This window comes from Sebastes fasciatus, chromosome 10 (assembly GCF_043250625.1).
Source record: "Sebastes fasciatus isolate fSebFas1 chromosome 10, fSebFas1.pri, whole genome shotgun sequence".
Classification (NCBI taxonomy): Eukaryota; Metazoa; Chordata; class Actinopteri; order Perciformes; family Sebastidae; genus Sebastes; species Sebastes fasciatus.
Window position 1 is genome coordinate 28225687 of NC_133804.1, and position 20397 is coordinate 28246083.

The 20397-nt window shown below is 41.3% G+C and overlaps 1 protein-coding gene across 2 annotated transcripts in view; it reads left to right on the forward strand.

The window, feature by feature from the left end:
- Positions 1-20397, forward strand: part of slit3 (slit homolog 3 (Drosophila)) — a 303920-nt gene that overhangs the window by 246444 nt on the left and 37079 nt on the right. For both annotated transcript variants that reach the window (XM_074649244.1, XM_074649245.1), the window contains 9 exons: positions 2614-2777; positions 7902-8034; positions 10736-10804; positions 10936-11007; positions 12845-12916; positions 17170-17241; positions 17327-17409; positions 17502-17582; positions 19715-19839. In XM_074649244.1, coding sequence (XP_074505345.1) covers positions 2614-2777; positions 7902-8034; positions 10736-10804; positions 10936-11007; positions 12845-12916; positions 17170-17241; positions 17327-17409; positions 17502-17582; positions 19715-19839 — 871 coding nt within the window. The remainder of the gene's footprint in view (positions 1-2613; positions 2778-7901; positions 8035-10735; positions 10805-10935; positions 11008-12844; positions 12917-17169; positions 17242-17326; positions 17410-17501; positions 17583-19714; positions 19840-20397) is intronic.

A 20397-nucleotide genomic window follows, 5' to 3' on the forward strand; every position in this document is an offset into this window, starting at 1 on the left:
TATGTGTGTGTGTGTGTGTGTGTGTGTGTGTGTGTGTGTGTGTGTGTTAGGGGTGCACAATTAATCAAAATTGTATTGACGTCGCAATACTGCAAAATATTCAAATCACAGGAGGAACAGTATTTGTTGAAGGCAAAATGTGTCTCAAAATACCATTTTAAATGATATATTGTGGTGCTGCAGAGATGTCCTGGTCTACACATCATATTCTACAGACTTAAGAAAACATCTTTGTTTTGTACAGATCCCTGTGGAACAAAATACAACATACTGTTGTTGAACTGGGCTTTCCACTAACGCCAATGTAAACCCACCCACGCCGTTATTAGACAGTCGGAGCAAGTGACGTAGTATTAATAGCGTGAGAGTCCGCTAAGGGCAGGTGGGAGGGGTGGTGGCTGGGTCAAACAAACACAAGACTTTCAACCAGGAGACCGCTGTTTGACTAAAAGGAACGTTGGCTTATTTCGTCACGTCAGTCCTGAGTCACAAGAGTCGTTTATTATCGTCAGTCCCGTGAGTCACTAGTCAGTGAAGTTATGACGAGGAAACGACCATTTCCTAACCCTAACTTAGTGGTTGTGTTGCCTAAACCTTCCAAAACTTCCTGTGAAAACGAAAGCTTATTTTGAAAGGACACCATGCATGTAACAACCATATATGGACCCGCCGTCTTTGGTCCATCCAAAAGTAATGCAAGAGGGTTCCCCCGTGCGTCGCTGTCTGATGTCAAGGGTCACTGACCAAGCGGCGGTATTTGACGAGCATGAAGTGAGAACGTGTTGCGAGGGTACCTGCCTTTATTTGTTTGAAGATGTTGACTGGTGTTCAGCCTGTGCAGAGAAGCACAGAAACAACAGCCATGAAGTAAAGTTGTGTTTTCCTCCTTCACTCTTCTGACCACCCAGATGTGAAGGTTGTAAATAATAGATTTTTTTTCAGCTTAATAAAACATTACAGGTTGATGTTTATATCTTTTTTTCTTACCTTGAACACACACAGATGTACCGAACCAAACAAAAAAGTCTCCTCACATCCTCTCTACTCTGTTTATTTTCCTCCGTGCTTCCTTCCCTTGTTCAGCCTTTTGTTCTCGCTCTCTGTCCTGCTGTGTACCTGTCATCTTCGATTCAAGTCTCTACTTGAGTATTTTGGGAGGAGACAAGAGGAGGGACAAGAGAGGGGATGTGGGAGAGGGAGGTTGGATGGATGGATGCATTGTTGCATAAACTCAGGTTTGCTCAGCGGGGCTGTTGGTGATTATCACCACAAAAATGGAACGATATTCTATTTCCATCATCCCTGTCATTTTTCACTGTCATTCGTTTTTCAGCATCACTTTTTCATTGGCCTTTGCTTTAACACTTGATTTCGTATGCAACACCCACCCGCTGTTTGGCGTGAAACAAAGATGGATAGTTTTTTATTTCTAGAGCTTCTCTTCTTAACACTTCCTCTGTTCCATTTCCTTATCTCCTCCTCCTCCTCCTCCTCCTCCTCTTCCTCTCTCACTATTTCTAATATCAGTCTCCATTTGTAGTGCATTGTTTCCCACTAGAGTTTGTCCGTTTAATTAAAAGATTAACACTTTGTTAAGGAAGGAAGGGATTTAGCATAGGTCTGGTTGCCAGGCAGCGAGGTCAATTCATTACAAGGAAATGAGGAAATAACTTGTCCCTATCTGTAGCAGCACGCCATTAATATTGTAGCACCAACAGCAACATTCAGGTTTATTAGTGTAGCGGACACAGTGAAACTTGTACATGTCCTTACACACCATCATCATTAAAGGTGTGACTCGCTATGCTGCTAAAAGTTATCTCTCTAAGTTTGTTTCCCTAAGAAAGATATTTTATTTTCTCAGTAAACTCCTCATATTGTTAAACCACCTAATGTAACAGCACTGAACTGTATTGAATCTAAAGTGGCAGTGAGCTGGGTGCCCTGCTGATGCCTCCATTCAGTTTAAATATGGTTCAGCATAAATATTACATGAGCAGCGTTACAAAAGCAACAAAATGCAATGAGGGGTGATCGAAACTGAATAAAACGTACAGATAACCTTTTCTCTTTTCTCTCTCTCTTTCGCATTTTCTCACTCTGCCACCTTTTTCCTTTCCCATTCTCCGTCTCTCTTGTACTTCACAAAATGAATATAAATAACTGATAACCTTTTCTTTTTGCCTCTCTTTTGTTCCCTTTCTCTCTTTGTCTTTCATCTTAATGTATTCAAGTGTATGGCTGAATGAAAAACAACATTTATATCTATGTGGTTTGCAGTGTACAGTATACAAATTGCTATTATTATTATTAGTATTGTTGGAAATGTCTCTTGAATATGTAGCTGTTTTGGTAAGCCACTGTCTTATTATGGGTCTTGTCTGTATCTGCTCAGAATGTAAGCATCAATATTTTATTTATGAGAGGAAAATTCAGGGAAAACATTTATCAAGTGTGCATGAATTCATTATATTGAGGAAACATGTACAGTATGTACTGTACGATTGTGTAGCAACATGTTTAAGAAGCTTCCAGTGCTGGCGTCCGTTACTTTTGTTTTGCTTGCGTTGACCCTGTTTCTCTCTCTATCTCTGTCCCTCGTTATTTTCACAGTAACCTCCTGTCCAACCCGTATGTGTGCGACTGTCACTTGTCTTGGCTGGGTCAGTGGCTGAAGAAGACCAGGGTGGTCAGTGGGAACCCTCGCTGTCAGAAACCAGCCTTCCTGAAGGAGATCCCCATCCAGGATGTGGCCACGCCAGACTTCACCTGCGACGGTGAGCCTCTCTCTCACTCTGAACTTACCTCCGCTAAATGTCTGCTTTTCTCTTTGGCTCCATCAACATAACAATGTTTACACATAAAGCATTGCTAAAAGAAGATTATATCCTTAAAGAAGAAATTCTGTAGTGAACAACACAGTGTTTCCAATTACACTGGAGTGTCAGGCCCCGATCAGACAGACGCGTCGCTGCAGGTGCAGCCGCTTCAAAACGCCCCTTGGCAAAAGGCGTTAGGCAAAACAGCTGATGTGCCTGTGGAGCGGGGCTGGTTGCTTAACCAGACTATCACATGTGATTAACGAGAAAATGTAGTCTCTCTCTCTCTCTATCTAGCCTACATAAAACTATCACCAATTGAGATGTGAATTCCCCCTTCCCTCTGACACTCTCACTTGGTAGCTCTCTCAGAGTCCAACAGCTAATTAGCTATCTAGCGAGTCACTCTATGGCCACATCTACCAGCATCTAAACAGGAGAAAGAAGTGATAAAGTAGTAAAACCGCCTTCTACTTGATTTGATAAGCTGCATGCACCAAGTTTGACATTGACGTGCGGTGCGACTCTGCACCTGGCGCTGAAAAGTTGAGAATGTTTTAACAGTGTGCACAACAGGCGGGCCGTACCAAGGGAAAACCGTGGTTTTGCAGGCAAAGCGTTTCAGGGCCTTAGGATACCCAGAAAGGTCCCAGCCTGAAACCTGAAACAATGACACGTGTCACTCAGCAGCAATGTGTCCTGTACAGATAAGAGCATGAGTCAAGTGATTGAAAGCTAAATTAAATGTGTCTTTGCATCATGTTTACATGTTTGCACCCCAATTACTGAATGCATTCTCCATTTTTCAAGGAAGACATTTTAAAGGAAATTTCCTCAAAGAAGGTTGTTTTATGTTTGGTGATAATGCTCAACACAACGTTTAATAAAGTCCTGCTGCAGTGGAGCATTGGATGGTGAAAGAAAAAGGTCAATTTATATTAGAACTGCATTTTTACGTTAGGGTTTTACCCAGTGTGACTTACTGCACTAAGGAAAAACAATTGTTCTCAGGCGGATTTTACTGATATCACAATGAAATCTTGTCACATCCTCACCTACGTCAAGTCTTTTGTTTGTACCGGACTCAACTGAATATCTTCGGTCCTGATTCTGGTCTTTTGTGTCAAACTTTAACAATCCTTCCAGATGCTAATTGCTAAAACTTCCATCATGCCATGTCATCAGACAGTAGACACACATACAGATCATCAGCAGGGTATTGTGAGGACAGAGTCATCAGTAACTACTGGCTAACAGCAGCCATCGATGACATCAGCTTGTGGTTTCTACATTGACGCTGCCGTTACCACGACGATGCCTGCCTATAGCGGCTTAGGCCGCCGTCTTGGCCGCCAAGTTTGACGCCATAGACAAAGTGTGGTTTGGCTCTGCTGCCGATTACATCTTTGTTTCTTTTCCCCCCTTTTTTTCTTCCTTAATAGCTTTACACTATAAAACTCGTTTCGATCTCCCTCTTCCTCTCTTTCCATCTCGTTCGGCCTCTCTCTCTCTCCCTCCTGACTCTCTTTGAATTCATTACACTTTTCTAATTTCCTGTAGCTGTGCTGCAACCATTTACTGAAAATGAGTTTGGAAAGTAGTTAGCCGGGTTGGCTCAAGTAAGGTCACTCTAAGATGGTATCAGAACTTAATATTCATTCTTGCATCTTGCACGCGCGCACACGCACACCTACACACACACACACATAAATTTGAATGGCTGATAACGCACTCAAGTCCTCGTACTTCCAGCCTTATGAGGACCTTACGGTGGTTACATTAAACGTCTAATCTCTAAAGCTCTATGTTAATGCCAGTTCTAATCCTAGAAGAGTGCACTCAGTAGAGAGCAGATCTCCACCAGGTGTGTCTTCCTCTCTCCTCCCAAACAAAGAAGAGATGAATCTCGCTCAGTTGTCCCTAAGCGGCTCCCTTACAGTCAAGATGGTGGCGAAGCTCGTCACCTCGTATCGTGCCTACCTTTAGTGCAATTAATCTGCAGATGCTTCCGTTTTTTTTTTTGTACTTTTCTATGGATGTTAGTTTTTGAATCAAAGGCCAAAATGTGGCCTGCTACTACTACAAGGTAAGGCTTGTTTTTAGCCTAGCTGATTGCCGGAAATTCCTTTTGCCAATGAAGCAGTTGTCGATCAGTTGTGACCCCTACCAGCTGGTTAAGAGGAGTGAGGGGTCAGCAGTCAATGGCGGTATAAAGTCAGTCAATACAGTCAATAAAAGAGTTTTTTTCAAAAATTGTGAATAACCACAACCACAAGAGGTCCTTAACCATTCTTTCATAAATGTGCACAAAGAATACAGAGTGCTGCAGGAATGATATATTTTTGTAGGCCAACCTGGAAGTTAGAATCGCACGGGTTCCTTCGACAAAAAGCCAATGAGATTTTTCCATTGGATTTTGGATTATTGCAGAAAATAAACTCTATTGCAAACAAACGTTTATGATATTGACACGTTTTGTTCAGCAGGATAATCTTCACGGGATTTTTGAAGTGTGAATGCAATCACCAGAAGTAAAAAGCTAACGCTAGGCTATAAACGAATTACACCACGATTGCATGAGTGCGTGTATACACAACGAGTCTTTAAAGGCGTACGTGATGGCGTGATGACGTCTTGTAGTCTCCTTTAGCTACTTGATAGCAACCACCTTTTTTAAGACACGTAAAGGCTTCAAAATTCACGAGTTTGATATTTACTGACATATTTTATATCATAGAACAAAACGTTAAAATCTCATAAGCTTCTGTTAACCGCACTTTATTTCAGGTATCTAACTAAACCCCATTGCAGAGATAATAAACCACCAAAATTCAACACACAGAAAATCATAGAAGTAAATGAATCTGTATGAACTGAGGAGCAGCATTACAGACCTAAACTACAGAAAATAATTTGTGCAAAGTGTTTGTATGTTTTTTGACCTTGTAAACCTCCAATTTAACACGGAGTCATTTAGTCAAACACTATTGCTTGAGGATAGAAATCAAAGATCTGGATCATTACCAACACTAAATTAATTGTTCTTTGGCTCAAGGCCCAATGGATTGAAGACATCCTGCTGGCAGTCAGACAAACTAACTACCCAACAGGGGCGCCATCGCCTCCACACTGACGGTGTAAATCTCCAACTGGTTCTCAAAAGAACAGAGGCAAAAAAAACACACTCACACACGACCAAGGTCCCCATGTCCGGTCTATTTATAGTCGAGCAAAATGACTGTTAAGTTGTCCGGAGGCAGCCGGGGGAAAGGTAAAGTTAATTGAATTTGTGAGAAGATATTTAGCGCACATTTAGATGTTAGTTCAATCAGCCAACTGTGGAGTGAGTCAGCCCACGGCTACACCTCCCTGTGGACTCCACAGCTACACACATCTGATAAGACACATACACACACTGCTCCACACACGGGCACGTAAGCGCCCATTTGCTCGACATTTAGACATCAGCACAATTAGAAAACTACAAAGTGAAGGAGGAAATGGCCATAGGAGAGGGGGAGATAGCTATTTAACAAACTAAATGTGCACCAAACTCATGCACTTGTACTTGCATGTACAGTATGTATATTACTGCAGCACATGGCGGCATATTGGCACAAAGGCTTGAACATGCAGTAGATGAGTTTAAACTTGGCCTTTCTCTCTCCACACACACGTACACACTACTCAGATTGCAGTTGTGTTATGATTGGCTTAGTGTCCAGTCGTCATTATCCTTCATTATGGGTTTAACTCGGCTTGTTTTACATTTGGGACTGCAGTTCAACTATTTACATGCTGCAGTGCTAGATTAAAGCAGAGTGTGTGTGTTTGTCTGTCAGTCAAGGAAATGGAGGGCGTTTTAAGCCAAGAACAACTCTGTAGTCTGTGATCCTTCTTATCTCTGAGTGTTAAACGATTACAATCGCTCAGATGTTTTTTGTCCCGACCATATGTTTGTGTGTGTGGAACGTAGCTGCACAGCCTGAACAGTCTTTCTAACAGTACAACTGTTAACATCAAGTTTTTTAAGTGTTTTTTTACAGCAAGAGACAAAAAGCAACAGACTTATACATGTTACAGGTTCCCCGATCTTAGATTAAAGAAGTCATAAAAAGTTTTTTTTTTCAGACAAATATGATTTCATGCAATTTTTAAGGACATTCACATGTTGATATGGCAAAAAAAAATGTGGGTAGTATAGCTACAGACAGGGCTGTAGTCAAGTCCAACTTAATCAAGTCCAAGTCAAGTCCAAGACCAGGTCCAGTGGAGTCTGAGTCAAGACCAAGTGCTAAGGCAGTCGAGATCATGTCAAGAACGGGTCCTGTTCAAGACCATAATAGCCAATAGTGTCTTTCCAATGCTAATATAGTGATTAATGAGTCAGGATGGACAGAAATAATCTATCTATAAACAATATAGATCTGTCTTCTAACACCAAACAAATCAATGCATAGAATTTAGGTTAGAGGATCATTATAGTCCAACGTTACGTTCATAAACCAACAAGTCACGAGTCCAAGACAAGTGCAAGATTTCAAAAAAGTGGACTAGAGACCGAGAGCGGACTAGAGACCGAGAGCGGACTCGAGCGCTACAGCCCTGGCCACAGATTACTGCACATGGCTTTTCAAAGATGTTACAGACCATCCTGTCAACATCTGGTCAGTGTTTCTTCAGAATCATCTGAGGGTTTGTAGCATCACTGTGACCTGCCTGCAGGTCCTGAGCCACATGTTGAACCACACCAGTGTAGCTGCCTCTGGTCATTTGATATGGATTGTAAAGTGCTCTTTAAAAGTGCTGTGTGCAGAGTTGATTGGAATTGACCAAGTACCACACGTACAGTTCAGTCTTTATCTCTATGCATCTCTCTCTTTCTCTATTCTCTCTCTCCTCTTTGCCCCAACCGGTCTCAACCTCCTTCCCCTGGTCACTCTCATTTCCTCTGCTGCTCTCTTTCTTTCTCTCACCTCTGTCCCTTTTTTAATTTGTCTGTCCCTCTCTTCTCCTCTCCTTCTTCCTCTTTGTCTAATATCCCTCTCTGTGTCTCTTTCTCCTCTCTCTCTCTCTCTCCAGGTGTGGAGGATAATGGTTGTCTTCCTTCGTCTGGTTGTCCTGACGTCTGCACGTGCACAGACGGCGTGGTGCGATGCAGCAACAGAGCGCTGCACTCTCTGCCCAAGGGCATTCCCAAGGACGCCACGGAGCTGTGAGTCACGCACACACACACACACACACACACACACACACACACACACACACACACACAAAAGGATGCACCCTTGTGTTCAAATATACAGGCATACTAAAGCCAATGAACGTACCAGCAGACATGCACATGCACACAAGCAGAAATGGGCATTTGTGTCAATGCTTACTCTCCAATAACATGCAAAGTCACAACCACACACACACACACACATAAACACACACAGTCGCACACTGCTGCAGTGCAATATTGATGCAGCAGTTTGCCCTCTGCTGCTTCAGGAACTAACAAACCATTTAGTGAATACACACACAACACACACACTTTCTCTCTTTCTTTCTTACTGTGTGACTTGATGGCTTTATAGGGAAGTGAGTGCTGCAGGTATTTGTGATGTCGATGTCATAAATGTATGAATCACTGCAGATATTTTAATCTATCTTCAACACACTGTCCTGTCTGATACATTATATAGCCAAACAGAAAGACTGCCAGGCAGCTGAGAGGGGATACCAGAGAGTGTCCTTGGGTTCATTTCTTAAAAATATTGCAAAAATTACTTTTGAAAAATATTCAGTTTCCAATATTATAATGTTTTAATGCCAAAGATACCAAATAGAAGAAGCCAAGGTCCACTTTTTACATTTAAAAGCTTTGCCACAGCTGTGGAGGTTTTTCCAAAGTTTTAGTGGTACAATAATGTGACAAGACAGAAACAAAATATGGTAGTTAATAATACTTTTAATAATGTATTTACCTTATGATGTCCCTTTATACTACAGCTGCTACATCTTGTAACTTGTTCTGTATTGTTAATTTCTAGCTAGTAGGAATCCATGTAATACAGAAAGAGGCCGATACAGGAAATGTCTGTAATGATAGTAATTGTTAGAATTGATGTAGGATAAAACAAGAGTATAACAATGTTAATCGAGATTAGGACATTAAGGAAAAAAGTAGGAACACAATCTGTCGTAGACACGGTGAATAATTACACACACACACACACACAGAAAGCTCTCTAGCTGTGAAATAGGTCTGCTCTGCGGGGTCAATAGCAGTGATTAGGTATTGATCAGGCTGAAGAAGACACTCCATCATACTGTCCACATGACCTACTTATGACCTGTGAGAGAGAGAGAGAGGAGAGCAGAGACCAACGGATCATAAAATGTGTGTGTATGTGTGCGTTTGAGTGCGTATATGTTTGTTAACTTGTTAGGATCCGTAGGTGAATATTATATGTTTGGAACATGTGTTTAAAGCTACATGATTAAACTGTTATATTAGTGGCACGCTCCTTTTCCTCAGTCTGGCAGCTCCTTACCCCAACACTTGTAATCTTGTCATCTTGTCCCGTCTTGATTGGCTGTCTGCTGAATCTTCCAGTCATTAACTTGTTACACAAAATGTACGTTTACATCAGTGTACAGTGTCAAAAAGCAGCATTTATCTTACAAAGAGATCTTGCCTGGTGGCGTACATGACCTCCCATATTTGGTGCTGAACATTTGAGTCCACGTCATCCTCTTTGGTTGTTTTTTCTCTCTCCCCATTTTGAGGCGGCTGTGGCTCGGGGGGGTAAAGCAGGTCGTCCTACAAAAACACTTGGTTATGCTTCGGCAACAGAAGTACTTGGTTAGGTTAAGGTTTGGGTAGTTTGGGTTCAAATAAGTTACGTGACTTAACTGAAAATAACTCCAGGTCGAGTTTGGGTTTCACACGGGGACACAAACAGCGGACTCCTGGGTGAAAGCCCTGTGTTTGTTTGATCAATCCATGCACCCTTCCCACCCACCCTAAGTGGACTTAATTGATCTTTATACCACGTCACCAGACTTCCGGAGCATTTGCTCTGAGCGTCTAATATTGCCATGGATGGATTTACATTGGAGTTAGTTGAAAGCCCGCTTAGCTTAGCATAAAGACTGGAAGCAGGTGGCAACAGCTGGTGTGGCTTGGTCCAAAGTTAAAAAAATATATACGTACCAACACCAGTGAAGCTCACAACACCTTTTAGTCATTTTTTGTTTGTTTAGTCTGCACTCAAACCAAAATGCAAAACATGACAGCTTGTGGTTTTACAGGGAGTTATGTGTTGAAGTTATTTTTGACCAACAACAGCCAGCAGAGTCTTGTGGTCACTGTGATGTTGCCAGGCAACCATCAGCGCTCCTGCACAGAAGTGCTGGGTGGGATAAACCTGTTGTTTTGAACTTTAGAGAGAGCCACGCTAGTTGTTTATCCCGGCCTCCAGCCTTTATGCTTTGCTAAGCTAATACGCCTCCTGGCTCTAGCCGAGTGGTATTGATCTTCTTCTCATCTGACTCTTGGAAAAAGCAAATACAAATGTATCAAAATGTAGAACTAGAACTACTTACTCTTTTTTTAGTAGCTGATCACATTCCCATAGCGCACACCTCAACGTCAAAGAACATTACATAAAAAGACACTAGCCTCCTCTGGTAAATGTTAATATGCTATATAAATGTAGATTTGAGGCGCTGTACCTCATTCTTCTTCCCCCCGACACATCTGCCTTTCACGTCCCCCGTCGTCTGCACTCTTTAATGTGACAGAAGTTGCAAAACCAACCCCTTTATGTGCTATATTGCCATTTTTCTCAGCCCCATAGGTCTGTATTTGTGTCTGAATATGAATATATAGATGTAATACATTCTGCATGCACCTTTCCTTGCAGGTACCTGGAGGGCAATATGCTGACATCTGTGCCCAAGGAGCTGGCAGGCCTGAAGCAGCTGTCACTGGTGTACGTACCGCTCGCATAACCTTGAACAGAATACACGTATCTGTGTGTGCAGACGGTTTAGAAACCTTCCATGCATCTGCTCAGTATCTTATGTGTATGTATGTGTGTGTGTGTTTGTCTTGTGTCTACAGGGACCTGAGCAACAACAGCATCAGCACGTTGGCCCCCTTCACCTTCAACAACATGACTCAACTAGCCACGCTGTGAGTTACCATGGCAACGCACACGCCTTGTCATAAAATACACACATCCCCGCCCATGTCTTGATGGGTTGTGTGTGTGTGTGTGTGTGTGTGTGAGGTTAAAAACCACAAGATAAATCAGTGTTTTCTTCTCTTAACTTTGATTAATCGCCCTATCTTCTCTCTTTCTTCATATTTTCCTGCTTCTTCTTTTCTCTCCCATTTCTTGTCTGTGTCTTCATCTCTTCTCTCCCCTTCTCATTTCATCTTTCTTACCATCTTTCTTACTCTTCTCTTTCCAGCTTTTTACCACGTCTGTCCTCTTTTAACCCCAAATATCGCTCCTCTTCTCTCCCTCTTCTTCTTTTCTCTCCCCTTCCTCTCCTTCTTGAATCGTCTTCCTCTTCCATCTCATTGCTAACATGTGGTATACTGCTTCCCTATCATCTTATTCCTTTCAAAATTGTCCTTTCAGTCCTCCGCAGCTCACTCAATGAACCTGTTGGATTATAATCTGCTTTAGCTCCTCTTAAATTCCCCCCTCTTCTTACTGCCATTCTATCTCACATACAAAGTCCTTTTATTGCTTTTTTTTGCCTCTATCTTATCTATTACATGGGTTTTACATCAACTCAGAGGATTTTGTGTGTCCAGGGAAAGTACATTTGCTCTTTTCCAGCAACGCCCAGTTTTATATTTCATAGAGTTGCACTCATTCACGCCTGGGAGCTGCCCAGTGCAACCACAGGCTTCCACTGTTAGCCCGCAGATAGCATCAGTGGAACACTTGCTGAGTTAAATGCCTTGCTCAAGCACACGTTTGCCAAGAGTTGAAGAGGTAGAGGAGAGGGTTTCTTTTTCCACATCGGATTTTCTTAAAGGCACAATGAATAGGATTTTCCTAAAAAAAAAAGAAAAACAATGTGTAGACTCTCAATCATCACTTCTGACCCACTAGAAGTGTGTGGTGGTGTCTGTATCAGCCCACTTGAAGGCCGATCCCCACTGAAAGCGTTTTTAGAAACGTTTTTTTTGCTCACGTCTCGCTCACTTCTCGCTGCGTCTCACTTCCAGTGGGGATTCCCAGTAACACTCGTTGAGCTGGGGAGGAGGGGCCAACTTTGAATGTTGTTTTTATAATCCACAACCGACAAATCCTACTCATTAATCTGTAGCTTTATTGGCTGTTAGGTTCCTCTCTCTAACTTCTACACAAGTTTTCAACTTCAAGTTGGAGATGAGAAAGATTTGGTGTTGTTTCCGCTATTTCTCCTGAGACACTTTTAGGTCTCATGATAATCAGTAATTACAGGCATTACTTCATTGTAGAGCGCCATGAGCCCAAAACTGCAGAGAAACAACGTTCTACTGTTGTCTTCAGGATGCACCAGACAGCACTGGATCATTATATGGTTTAATTATGTTCAAATAATGATGGCATCATGAAACGGCCAATTTCATCTCACCCTGATCACAACTCTCCACAATTCTGCCTTTTAATGTTTGTCTCCTTCACCTTCCTCCACCATTATTAAACTTAATTTTTTGTTCATTAGCAAGAGAAAACATACCTGTGGTGTGGGAGCCTAAGCTTTGCCTCTGGCGGTTTTTTCCTCCACCAATTCTTTCTACCTGGCCTTCATGTTTATTTCCCCTTGTTTAACCTACAGTGGTAAAACAAAATCTGCTGTGTCATCTCTCTTTATCTCTTTATCTCTACATTAATTCTTATGTATTCAGGGATGCAGTCTGAAATACAAGAGAATAAAATTTGTACATCCAAGAAAATAATATTGTGAAAAACTGTGAGTCATATAAACTGAGTGTTGTGACCTTGTCCGTGTCCTCTGTCTTCCAGCATCCTGAGTTATAACCAGATCCGCTGCATCCCGGTCCATGCCTTCGACGGGCTCAAGTCACTTCGCCTGCTGTGAGTAGCGAGCTTCATCTTCAAGTGCCGCAGTGGATTCAATATTCAACACTCCCCTTTGCTAGTTATAGTACTGAGCTAAATCAAAGTTTAATCACTCCCCTGGTGCCGGGCCGAGTGCCATGTTAAGACCCAGTCACAAAATGAGTCGCAGCCACCCAATCATTTGTTGTTTCAGGGTACTAAAAAAGATAAAAGTGACAATCTCTCATCTCCTCTTTAATACTCCCTCTCTATCTGCATGCTCTGGCCTCTCTCTCCCCTCGTGTCCCTTCAATCTCTCTCTCTCTTTCTCTCTCTCCTCCACCCTCTCTTCTCTCTCTCTCTCTCTCTCTCTCTCTCTCTCTCTCTCTCTCTCCGCCCAGTGTTGTGTTTGATGAATCGACCTCCAGCCTCTGTTTCTCTCAGTCATCCATCTGGTTGTCCACCCTCTGTCTCACAAACACACACGCGCACACGCACCGTGTGAATATTGCTGTCTGACCATCCTCTCACACACACACACACACACACACACACACACACACACACACAGACATGCGAGCAGCTACACACACCTTCCCCGCTCGGTGACAGCAGAGTTACTGCCATGTGTGGCATTTGAAATTGTAAAGTTAACACCCAACAGCGATGCTACGGGGTCCTGCAGTACACCTGTACATCACTGCAGCAAGGTGAGAGGTTAAATCACTGGAAGTCAGCAAAAACAGGATATTCAGGGGTGTTGAATTACCAACCCCGTCTCCTACAAAATCACGTTCCCAACTAAACTGGATTCTCAATTACGTTAGGAGGGAAATGTATTTTTTCCTGGATTGCGGTCGCAGTTTTAAACAGTTTTAAACAGTTTTAAACACGTGGTTGACATTGTAAATTTAAATAAAACAAAACAAAAACTGTTACAAACATTATTGTATGACTTAAAATGACTACTTAAGTAAATGTTGACTTTTAGTTTCACACGGGACACGAACAGCGGGCAGCTGGGGGAAAGCCCAGTGTTTGTTTGTCCCATCAACCACCCCTCCCGACTGCCTGTAGTGGACTCTCTCGCTTGTTATACTCATTATTAGACCAATATTTCATTAATGGTGACTCAATCTAATACGTCACTTGCAGCGGCCGTCCGTGGACTATTTGGGATACGCTCAAGACAAACGTAATCTGCGACAAAATATGTTTCCCTTCAAACATAACTGAGAATGCAGTTTAGTTGTATGGGAACATAATTTTTTAGGAGACAGGGCTGTAAATTACTCTTTAAGATCATTTGTAGCATCTCTTAAAATGTAAATTTACCTAAATGACAAGAAAACTTATAGCTGATACTAATATCCACTCCTGAGATATGCACCTCCACCCCAATATGATGGAAAACACAACAGGATTATTGCAGAAAATAAGCTTTGTGGCAAACAAACGTCTATGAAACTGACATGTTTTGATCAACAAGATAATCTTCACACCACTTTTATGATTTTAGAAGTGCAAATGCAATAGTTAGGAAGCTAACGTTAGGCTATAAACGACTACAACACAGTCGCATGAATGCAAGTATACACAACGAGGCTGTTAAGGCAGACAAGTCGGCGTGATGATGTTTAGTGGTCTCATTTAGTGACGTATTTTAGACGTTAAAGTCTCTTAAGCTTGTGTTAACCACAGACCTTATTTCAGGCGTATAACCTTATTTCAGGCGTATAACCAATAACCTATTGACTTTGAGACGAGGGAACCAGAAGTGCTAAAATGCGAACTCATTTCCAGGTTTTATAACTCAGTCCTGCACCAATCTATTGTGTGAACATCTGAAAGCTCTTTAATTTACGGTACAATGGTTTTTTTTTGGTGCAAGATATGACATATTTATACTCAATGTCATCGGTAGTGTTGATGCTGATAATCTTAACTTTCTAGTATTGGCTCAAAATGAAGGTCAAGATCTATAGGTAGAATTTCACATTCAATACAATATATCTTTCAAAAATACACCATATCAACATGAAGTAATGATTAGAGTTCTGATACTTTTACCTTGTGTTACTCTCTGTAGACATTTCTTCCTGAATTGTTTGTTCAGAGAGGAAAAAGTCTGTGTTTGACCCTCTAGGAAGTCGTCTTTGTTTCTGGCCTTCTCTCTGTATATTGACTGTATCTCTTCACCTTGCACAAGTTTAGTCATCGCTTTTTTTTTTTTTTGGTTTCTTCCCTCCTTCCTTTCTTCCTTTCATTTTAGTTGATGTTGCCTTGGGGACTGATCCCTCTCTGCCCCCGCATAGCAACTGGTTGCCAGGCAGCCATCACTGTCACTTCCTCATTACCCACAACCCCCTCTGGGCCAGCCTTTCGCGGGGGCTGTTAGACCACCGCACATATAGATGCACAAACACGCACACACACACACACACACACACACACACACACACACAGCGATGCACACTAAAACCGTAAAGTTGCACGGATACACACACTAACTTGCATGCACGGCGACGCACTGACCTGAACATGCACACACTGAATTATGCACACAAAAAGCCACACACACACGCACACTTTTCCAATAGTGTTGGTTTGATAGCTGTCCCCTGTTACAGCCTTTCGCTCTAATGGAATGTGAACTTATATCCAGCAGGCAACACACCCAAATGGCGAGACACAAAGGACACACACACACACACACTGTGCAGTCTGTGAGCCCTGGGAGACAAAAGTTTCTGACACACATCTATGCGCACAAACACGTGCACAAAAACCCAAAGGCACAAAACAGAAATGCACATGCTCACACCGATACACATCACAGCCTGCAGTTTGTCCCTTTGACACAAAGATTTTCACACACACACACACACACACACACACACACACACACACACACACACACGCCGTGGTCTACCTGATGACCATATGAGACCGTTTATATTCCACTCAGAGACCAGGACAAGCTTTATTGCCCGGCGATGAAAATAAGCTTTGTGTTTATTTTGTGTTATTCTTTCATAAATATTTTATTTATTTTCCATTATAGAAGGGGATGACGGTGTGTCTGCAGCTGAGCAACCACAAATAATTTAAATAATTCAGCATGCAGCTGGTCGGGGGTTGCTGTATTAGTCTGCTGAATATCTACAGTAGCATTCGGCAGCTCGGCTGTCAGTTCCATTTACTTCTGATATGATGGATGTGAGGCTGTAGGTCTGTCTAGATATTCAGGTTACACTTTATAATAGCCGTCATTTATAAACGGTAAATTGATAGTTAATTAAACTTAGTTAATAGTTATTTTGGTGTTAATAAACTTTACTAATTATTAGTAATGTTATAATTTATGTTATTTTATCATTAGTTTGTGTTATAGATAGATTTACTTTATTGATCTCGAATTGGGAATTTCTTGAAATATAATATATTTAATAATATGAAATATTTAGTTTATAAATTCAATATTGTATCATAGCCGATAAGAGACAACAACATTTACATTCTGACTACTTTAGTCAACTATTCATTATCAGTTTATTGTTGCACACATTATAACATTTTATAAACTATAATAAATATTTGTTAGTTATTACCAAACGATTTGTAAATCTTAATCATTAACAAATACTTATATACTTACACATATACATACTTATATACTTATATATATATATATATATATATATATATATAATATGCAATGTTGTGTGTAACAAGAAACTGTTGGAATAACATAAAGTATAGCATTACTAATAATTAGTAAACATTATTAATTATGATTATTATGTTAACAGTAAAATAACTTAATTAAGTTTAATTAAACATTGATTTACCATTTATAAATGATGGTTATTATAAAGTGTTACCGATATTTCTTTGTAAATGATTCATGAGTTCCGTCGTCTATGGGTATTGCCTTAAACGCAGCTTCACCATTTTAGCCTAAATATCAAGCAGTCAGTTAATACAAGCAGCTGTGTCAATATAAGTACATTAGTAGTAGAAGTAATAGTGTCATTATTATATATAGTATGAGTGAAGTAGATAAAGAAGTAGCAGTGATAGTAGAATTAGTAGCATCCTCGGCTGAAGTCAAAGGTCAAATTATTCTCCTTGCTATAAAAAGTGTGATTATAAAGAATACTTAATCTAATTAATTAACTACAAAATTAAAATTAACAACGAGTCAAAAAGTGACCTCTTGAAATTGTAACAAGGTCAGTGTTTGTGTTTAATATTCACATAATATTATCTCTCTCTCTGTCCTCCAGCACTCTCCATGGCAACGACCTTTCAACCATACCAGAAGGAGCTTTCAACCACCTCACCGCTCTGTCCCACCTGTAAGTGCAGCGCTGTTTGTGTTTATAAGTGTCTGGGATGCAAGCGTTGTGGATTATACTTTAAACTGTGTGTGTTTGTGTGTAGGGCTCTTGGTGCCAACCCCCTGAACTGTAACTGTGACCTGCGCTGGCTCTCTCAGTGGGTCAAAGCTGGATTCAAAGAGCCTGGTAAGAACAAAGATCAGCATCACGACGCTGTTAGAAAGTTATTTACATCTCATATTGTGTATAAGAGAAAGTTGATGTCTGTGTCTTCGTAGGCATCGCTCGCTGTACTGGACCTCCTGACATGGCCGACAGGCTACTGCTCACAACACCACTCAACAGATTTCAGTGTAAAGGTAAATCACCTTCTTTTTATTCTGCTCACTGCTCTCCTTTTGTTTACCTTCTGCAGTATATTCAACTCGGCGGTATCAAATGCCGCACAAGAGAACGAGATTGTATATTCTGTTATTTGTCCACATATCAGCACCGATTTAATCCCTGGATTCTGTCAGATTAGTGCACAGAAAGGTGTTTAGAAATGAAATATAAAGATCATCTGAATATCAGTTATACTGAGAGTGAATCAGTTCTGTGTTATGACTCTTTCTGCAGTAACTGAACAGCTGTCTATTCCATTACATTCACATTATCTCAGCAAGGTACTGATTTTTAAGAAGTTTGACCCTTTTAATGTAGTTTAGATTGTTGGAGTATTTTGTTCTTGACCTTGTAGCGTTCCAGTAGAGGATCCAGACCAGCGGAACAGAAGTAAATCTGTGTGATTTACTTCCCTTCCGCTGGTCTGGGGTTTGTCTTTAGGCAGTCTGCTGGCCAGCGGTCGGACTTTTATCCCGTCTCAAGGCGAGTTTCAGTGTTTTAGGTGAGGAGGGCTGCCAGTGGTTTTATATTTACACACCAGTGGCTAGCACAGTCGCTCAAGAAGGCGTTGGCGTAGTCCAATAACTTCTGAAAATCACAAACTTTAAACTGCTCATTGTGGCCCAACGTGAGTGTGAATGTGTTAGCTGTGTCATAGAGCAGTGACTTTGTCCAGGGTCTACCCCGCCTCTCACCCAGTGCATGCTGGGATTGGCTCCAGCAGCAGTGTGGAAGTAATTAAATTTCTGGTGTTTATGTCAGGACCTTCTGTGTGGCCTTTCCACCTCTTCAGAGCACATAGCTGAGATTGTCTCGTTTTAAACAAGTTCAGTTTATTGACATATTGAATGAACTTGTGGAAGTCATTTTTAAATATTATCATTTATTCAATTGGTTCACCGTTTTACAGTTAAATTGTTTCTCCCTTCATCAGCTGTCCTGAAGAGGCCCATGTTGTAAAAATACCTTGTTTCCTTAAGATTAAGTAAAGTAAGTTGACCAATAGAAGAGGTTTTCTCTTTTAAAAAGTATATTTATTCTTCTCTAGTCTCCTGTGTTACGGTATCAATGTCTCCTTATTGCAATTATATTCGTTGACATCAGTGTTTTGTGGTTATTCAGTGTTACAGAACAATTCTCCATAACACACTTCAGGTACATTTTCAGCCTCAGAGGCAGCTAACAGCTAAGATTAGGAGATGAAGGCTTTAAAGCTGATCATATTATTCTGAGTGAGTTACCTCCAGGTGTTTGTGTAAATATAAAGTAGTAGTTGTTGTACAGTTGTTATGTTTCTTATTTCTGAAAACTAACTTTTCAGACAATCAAGTATGTATCAAGGACTATAGTTTAAAATGGTGTGTGAGGTTGTTTGTGCTGTATCACTGACTGATCCGCTCTCTCAGTGATACAGCACGCTATTTTCTAAAAGAGAATTTCCTAAAGTATGTTCATAAATAAAGAATGAGCAACAAAAAAAAAACTCCATCCCCTCAGTTGTATTTGAATCGTACAGAACCGACTACAGGAGCGGCCGACCTCTAACATCACCTGCCTCGGGGCTCCCCTGCCGTCACACCAGAGGGGAAAATCATTTAAAAGAGGACTTTTTTTACACACAGGACAAAAAACTACATCTTGAAAACCACGGTCCTGCATGTACAAAGAAACTGCAACACAGGGGCGTAGTTTGCTGTGCATGAAGAATTGTTGGAGTATAGGTTTTTCCGGAAGAAAGTAAGAGTATAAAGTGGACTGTGACTCTGCTGAGATCACACTCTTGTCGAGGTATAGCGGGACCTCACATCATCACACTGAATCAAATACTCTCTTCCTCTTCCTCCTGCTTCTACGTGCCCCAGCCTCTGGAACAAATCACATTTATTGCTCTCCTAAGCTCTTACTTTTCTTATCCTGTAAGGCCTTTTCTTAGCACACCATCCATTAAATGAAGTTTGTGGCAGAGCCTTTTAGCACAACATGACTAAATATGTATCTCCCTGTCTCTGACACTTCCCTTTGCTACCTCTCTGTCTTCTTATCTCCCCCCCCCCCCCCCCTTCCTCTTTCTAATCTCATCTGCTTCTGTTTCTGTTATCTGTCTCAGGTCCAGTAGATATCAGCGTGATGTCAAAGTGCGCCCCCTGCCTGGCGGCACCCTGCCAAAACAACGGTACCTGTGTGTCTGACGCTACTGGAACCTACCACTGCACCTGTCCATATGGATTCAAGGTGAGACACTAGATAGAGACTCTTTGAAGTGGAAGGGGGTGACCTGAGGTAACATTTGATTCTTGGGGGATGTAAAAAACACTCTTAACAAACCTCAAACCACAAGAATATCAAAGAGATAATCTTTAGAACCATCAGGAGTGAAAATATACTTTAGCAGGTGTGGAAGCAGTACAAATCAATCCTTGAACCTCAACATTGACTCTATGTCCTGATCACTAATAGCAGCTACCTACACTGTCAAATAATGAACCACTATTTGGTGGCTCCTCTGTATTCTGAAGGAATCCAGGTGGCACAGCAGCAAAACAAATCTTTCTTTTGCTCCCCGATTCGTGGAATTGGCTGCATGTGTGAAAGGTATCCTGGATGGATCACCATGCTGCATAAGCCTGTGGTATTAGCAGTATTATCAGGCTTAGCTTCGGCCTTGCATGCATAATGTATCTACCCGTTCATCAATAGAGGAATGATGACTGCAGCTGGCTGCACTTGGAGGTATCGACTGATCAAAAGACGAAGGGTGTAATAATTGTCAAGACCCCTGCGTTAAGAAAG